Source organism: Mercenaria mercenaria, chromosome 6, assembly GCF_021730395.1.
Source record: "Mercenaria mercenaria strain notata chromosome 6, MADL_Memer_1, whole genome shotgun sequence".
NCBI classification, from domain to species: Eukaryota; Metazoa; Mollusca; class Bivalvia; order Venerida; family Veneridae; genus Mercenaria; species Mercenaria mercenaria.
The window spans coordinates 33,422,520-33,429,101 of record NC_069366.1 but is presented as its reverse complement, the minus strand read 5'-3'; the positions used below and the strand labels follow the sequence as shown (position 1 = coordinate 33,429,101).

General features: G+C 33.0%; 1 protein-coding gene across 2 annotated transcripts; it reads left to right on the top strand.

Moving 5' to 3' along the window:
• LOC128558119 (uncharacterized) lies at positions 1-1,665 on the top strand. 2 transcript variants are annotated; one of them, XM_053546968.1, is made up of 3 exons: positions 1-435; positions 918-983; positions 1,240-1,665. In XM_053546968.1, exons 1-3 carry the CDS (start codon positions 24-26, stop codon positions 1,629-1,631), a joined length of 870 nt encoding a protein of 289 aa, XP_053402943.1. In that variant the 5' UTR covers positions 1-23; the 3' UTR covers positions 1,632-1,665. The 2 variants fall into 2 exon arrangements, with proteins under 2 accessions (XP_053402943.1, XP_053402944.1); XM_053546969.1 differs by lacking the exon at positions 918-983.
• The last annotated feature ends 4,917 nt before the right edge of the window (positions 1,666-6,582 follow it).

Here is a 6,582-nt window from a genome sequence, read left to right as displayed (position 1 = left end):
TTTGCGTGTTTCAATGTAGAAAAATGAGAGTAGCTTTAATCTCTATGATATGCTTTAATTTCGTTTATACTTCAAACGCTTTGTCTGTAGAAGAACGTTTATTGGAACTGGAACGTGTTGTGAAGCTTCAAGGTGACATCCTTGATAAACATCAGGAAACAATTCGGGATCAAAACGTTATCATTAAAAGTTTTGAGAATGAAAACAAGGAATTAAAACTGCGTGTGCAAACCCTTGAAAACGATAGGGCAAAACATGAAGAGGGGTCAAAGACTGATGTGGCCACATCATATCGTGAGGTATTGGGTAACATGGGAAACCGTTGGAAAGCTTTTAATGAAGAAAAGGCAAAAGATGTAAATGATATAAGTAAGCGAGATAATGCAGCAGGTAATGGATACATTCAAACATCAAACCGGAGCCACATGGTGAAACGTATGTGCAAACCAGTATTCTTTTTTAGACTAAGGGTTACATCGAACCAAGTCTTGATGTACATAATATGATAGGAACTAAAGAATGACATTTCTCTTGGTGGTTTTGATACATCATAAACATTTAAAAATAAAACTGTTTATGTGGCTAAAAACTTTTGATATATAATGACATTAACCTGATTAAAACGTAGTGTTAATTTTCGATAATAATAAGTTATTCTGATAGCTTTGGAGAACAATTGTTCAGTATATTTGAAGCTAACATTAACGTTTCCTCATATGAAAAATTAAACGCCTCGAGTAAGGCTCGAACCCATATTGATGACGGGCTAGTGACTGGAATCAGCGCCCTTAACCACTCGGCCACGAAGGCCCCCGTCAGATTAGCACAGTGACTATTTAAGCTAAAAGTAACTTGAAAAAACACAGCAAAAACAAAGTGAAACATGAATAGTCAGTATTTTATCTTTCGTTATTAAGGGTTACGGACACAGTTTCATCTGCCCTTTACATATGATAAAGATGATCTAGGCCGAATATTAGGAGGTAACTTAACATATGCATTTTACTATACCTCATCACGATCAAAAAATTGATAAAGTTTTTACTAATTATGAAAACAGTAGTATTCCAGATTAAAGATGTTAAAATATCTAAATCTTATACATAACGTACGAATTGCAGTAAACTCTGAAAAGCATGGAAATTGCCTTGACTTTTACTCATATTAAGCGATACAAGTTTTAGGAAGTGTAATTTATAATTATGCACAAAGTATATTTAAATGTTTTATTATGTGCAGGAGAATCTCCTAACATCGCGTTCCATGCGTACATGACTGGACAGAAATGCTTCCACGAACAACAACTGATGGTATTTAATCGGGAGGTGGTGGATGAGGGAGATGGATATAGCGAAACGGATGGAATATACGTCGTACCTGTTACCGGAACATACGTGTTTACCTGGACAGTATTTTCTCAGAAATATGTGTGGTTTAGAGCAGATATTATCATTGACGGAGTGTCAAAGGGTTGGATTCTTGCTGACAGCGACAACGACCAGGCCACTGGAATAGTCATTGCCCGAGTAAACGCAGGAAACCACGTATTTATACGAAGGGATAAAGGAGACGGTTGCAACCTTCATGATGACTTTGCCAGATCGACATTTTCAGGCTGGAAACTGTTTTAAGACATGCACTGCATCCTATGTAAATACTGAATTTGCAAAAAACTGATGATTTTATAAAAAGGGATTTGACAAAAAATTCCCTGTTTGGGGGTAGTATACGCCATTTTGGGTGTCCTTATTTTGACTAAATAACGGAGGACTATTTAGGAAATGGTCGAATTTGTAAATAAATGCTAAGATTATGACATGGATTAATCCATGCATTGACAAACAAACGAATAAAATACGTAAGCTATTATTTCAATTTTATTCCAAGTGCATTATATAAACATGGATTAATCCATCTGCAAATATAACATCCATTGCTGATAATGCCTTTACAATAAAACTCCAATATTTATCATAGATCTTCAGGTAACAGTGCATGGATTAATCCATCATTCAGTCCCAGTCATTTCCAAATAATTTCTACAAAATATAGAAACCAATACAATCTAAAGCATGGATTAATCCATCATGCAATCAGCAAAACTCTAATAAGCAAAGGCAATCGACTGAAATCAAAAATTGTTCCAACTTTATCTCATTTTAGTTTGATCAAATACATGATCAGTCCACTTCAAGTGTAATATAAAACATGGATTAATCCATCCTTTCATCTTGGATTGTTATTACAATGCCATTACTGACTGTGAAATGCACACTGTCGGTTTATCTAAAATGTAAAATCAAAAACATGGATTAATCCATGCATTGATTTTATAAGAAAATCAATACTTTTACCGAACAGTGCTAGCATTAATTATAGAAAAAGATGGATTAATCCATCCATATTTTATTTTTGTGGAAAAATGTTGTTCCAACTCTATCTCATTTTAGTTTGAACAAATACATGATCAATCCACTTCATGTGTAGTATAAAACATGGATTAATCCATCCTTTCATCTTGGACTGTTATTACAATGTCATTACCGACTGTGAAATACACACTGTCGGTTAATCTAAAATGTAAGATAATAACATGGATTAATCCATGCATTCAGTCTTTAAGGAAACCAATATTTCTACTTAACAGGGCTAACATTAATTATAAAAAAGATGGATTAATCCATCCCTATTTTATTTGGTGAAAAAATATTGTTCCGACTCTATCTCATTTTAGTTTGAACAAATATATTATCAGTCTACTTCATGTTTAATATAAACATGGATTAATCCATCCTTTATTTTGGACTGTTTACTGACTGTGAAATATACGCAATGTCGGTTTATCTAAAATGTTAAACCAAAAACATGGATTAATCCATGCGTTCATTTTATTATAAGAAAATCAATACTTCAACTAAGCAGTGCTAACATTGATTATAGAAAAGGATGGATTAATCCATCTCTATTTTGTGTAGTGGAAAGATATTGTAAGACCGACTAAAATGTTATGTAAAAGGCATATATTGATCAGTCCATTTCAACTTGTAAAAACAAATGCTAATATTGACAGAAAAAGATGGATTAATCCATTCCAGTTTTATGTTTGTGAAACGTCTAACAAGTAAAATCAAACACAAAGATTAATTCATCTTTTTTCTATCATGTTTCCAAAATTGCTACATACATTGTTGATATCGGTAGAAAAAGATGGATTAATCCATCCCAGTTGCATGTATTGAAAAACACATAAGCAAACCGTATGAAACGTTTCGAATTTATGTAAAATCATAAAAGACCTGGATAAATCCATCTTTTCTACATTTCTTTTTACATTCAGTGTATTAATATAGAAAATTATGAATTAATCCATCCCTTATTTTTATATTGAATCCTAATATACTTTACTTGTTGAAACACTCTTACGCTACAATGACGTAATATTAACGTGCGGTAACTTCAACGTTTAGGTTGCGACCAAGAAAAAGCGCTACTATATTGTATATACTGTTTTAGATTAAGGGCATATTAGAATCAAAATAATTTATAACAAAACCTAGTTTTAACACTGTTTATACATTCGGGCGATAATACGTCTAAAAATCATTACGCCTGACGTATAAACGCCCATCCTGCATGAATAGTGTTAAACACTCTTTTGCTATAAGTTATTTCTTAAATAAAAGCACATTCGCGGATCACATTAACTATAAAATCAAAGACACGGATTAATCCATGTTTTCCCAAGTTTTTACACTCAATGTTGATATTGATTGAAAAACAAAGAAAAAAGATTAATCAGTCTGCATTTATGATTTACTTACAGTACAAAAACATTGGCTGGCCATATCAAAATAAAAATGAAAAAAAAATCAAAGACATCTGCATTTCTTTCAGTACAAAAAAAAATATATATATAAAAAATAACATTCGCTGAAGTTCGCTGAATTTACCAACTAAAAATAAAACAAAGACATGGATTATGTGATTCTTTCACTGGTTGTTGGTGCAGATGGGAATTTCCGGCCGAGGCTCTGCCGAGTTACCGCGTGAATATATATCCGAGGGCCGGATATCTGCACCTAAAACCAGTGATATAATCTCTTTCTTGCATATACCATATCTAAAAATAATAAGAATGATAATAAAATCTATCGAACGGCTTTCTTTTTAGAACTTTTTCTTATAGCAGCGTATTTAAATAAAATACGGGAAATCAACGTCTATAAATATAATATAATTACTACATAAATCTTCTACATATAAAAAGAAAAAGGTAAAGGTCTTGTTTATTAAAAGGGCTAGCCAATTTGGCTTATGAGACACCTTTATTGTGCGTACTAATTGCCTCTAAAATCCTACTACTATGCCAGGCGCCAGGCGGATAAAAGTCGGTAACCATTAAACTAGCATTCGGCTCACGAACCGGCCTTTTCGGAACGAGTCCCATTACAAACATTCCCCGGACGAACGCTCCCCATGGGGCTCGAACCTTCGACCTCCTGATTCTGATGCGGACGCCTTAACCACTGGACCACGGTAACCGATATATGTAGTTCGTAGTACGTTATTTACAGCACGAGAGTCACCCAGGGTGTAAGATGGATTTTTCCAGCAGCGGTAAAAAATACCGAAATTCCCCGTCTGGTAGACTAGCTACTAGTCTGATAATAAGTTTTTTTTTATATACTAATGTATTTCCTTGTCAGATATCTTTCATTTATAGATAGCTCCCTGTTTATAGACTGCTCCTTTTTGAATATCTGGCTGTATTATCTGATAATAAGTTTTTTTTATATACTAATGTATTTCCTTGTCAGATATCTTTCATTTATAGACAGATCCCTGTTTATAGACTGCTCCCTTTTGAATATCTGGCTGTATTATCATTCGGCAGCAAGAAAAGGTAACCATGTTACAACTATGAAGGGAAGTAATTTAACATAAAATATGAGAAGAATCTATGACTGGCAAATGTAAGGAGTGAGACCAGTCTACCCGTCTGGTTAAGAATCTCCAAACTTTCTACATTGTACATTCAGTTCAAATAATTTCCAAATAATTTCAATAAATATTAAAACCAAAAGAATCTTAAGCATGTATTTCAAAATCTGCCTTAATTACATGTGTATAAATATTTATTTAAACAGCCCGGCGTTAAAGGCCTAGATCTTGGTAGCGGGCCAAGTGATTTCTATCTTCATTGGTACAGTTGGGGGCTGATGACTGTTCTAATAAACTAGGGTCAAATCAGTCTACCTTACAAATGTATTGTATCAATTAGTAAGAAGGGGAAACAGTGAATTTTATTTTATAAACACGTAATACATATTTGTGCATTTTTGTGAAAAGAAAAATATTTGTTGATTAAACATCATAATAAAAAATAAGAAACCTATTTAGGAATATGTTACAAATTTCATTAAAGGTTTTTAGGGACGAAATCAAGTTTTTAATTTTTTCGAGTTCTGTCTGGAAATGTGCACTAATTTAAATTTGATTTCTTATAAAAGTGTAACATTTACTCATCTAAAAATTTTGTTTTAATGCTTGCAGAATATTGTGAGTAACATTTGTTTCAGATTGAAAACCGTAGATTTTCAACAACAACACAACAACAACAATAATAATAATAAGATAATAATAATATAAATCAACATTCACCGAAGGAAAATCTATTTCTTTCAACTCTACTACACACGTCTTCACGGTCTAGCTGGAATCCCTTCTGTGCTAATTGCCCTCCAATCAGCTACTGTTACATAATCGTTGATAAGCAACAGATAAGACTGGAGTTGTTAATTAGATTGGGGAGACACATATATATATAGTAGTGGATCTAGGCCTCTACAAATTCCCCCATGCTGTATTGGTCAAGATGGTATAAGTTTGTTTTTTTTTTTGGGTTTTTTTTTTTGCCGATGCAATCCGGATTCGACTCCCGGCTAAAACTGCATGTTCTAATGTTGATTAAATGGTCAGGTTTCATTTTTTTAAGATCATTTTAGCCAAAATCTGGAGCCCTGACCCTCAAATATTGATAGAAAAAGATGGATTTTCTTTAGTAAAACACATTCGTGGACTGAAATACTGTTGGAAAACGGCGTTAAACCCAAAACAAACAAACAAACAAACATTCGTGGACTATTTCAAATGGAAGCCAAAGACATGGAATAATTCAGTCTTTCTTTTAGCGCATTTCCAAAATCAAAATAAAAAACACATTCATGGACCATCACGAATTCAAAATCAATGATTTCGTGCCACCCATCCTTTCTTGCACTTTTCAAACAATTATGCATTCAACTTTGATATTCATTGATACATTTTTCATTACAAGCAATTAGGAATGATTTATATAATAATATATCATTTTCTTTACATTCTCAGATCCTTACATACAAGAGAGCGCTATACAGATGGAAAATAATTTTTAATCCATCCCAATCGCAGACATGTTGTAAAAATATATCCTCCGGCCATTTCAAAGGCGAAACGTTTTACATTCTTTCGAACTTGTACAAGTTAAATGAACGCTGATATTGACGGAAATAGATGTATAATACAAATATTTCAAAGACATGA

What these genes read in the sequence shown, in the direction of transcription:
- LOC128558119 (XM_053546968.1), top strand. Translation starts at nt 24, where the DNA reads ATGAGAGTAGCTTTAATCTCTATGATATGCTTTAATTTCGTTTATACT. An exon ending in CCGGAGCCACATGGTGAAAC is followed by an intron (nt 436 to 917) that starts GTATGTGCAAAC and finishes TTCGTTATTAAG; the next exon opens with GGTTACGGACACAGTTTCAT. An exon ending in TCTAGGCCGAATATTAGGAG is followed by an intron (nt 984 to 1,239) that starts GTAACTTAACAT and finishes TATTATGTGCAG; the next exon opens with GAGAATCTCCTAACATCGCG.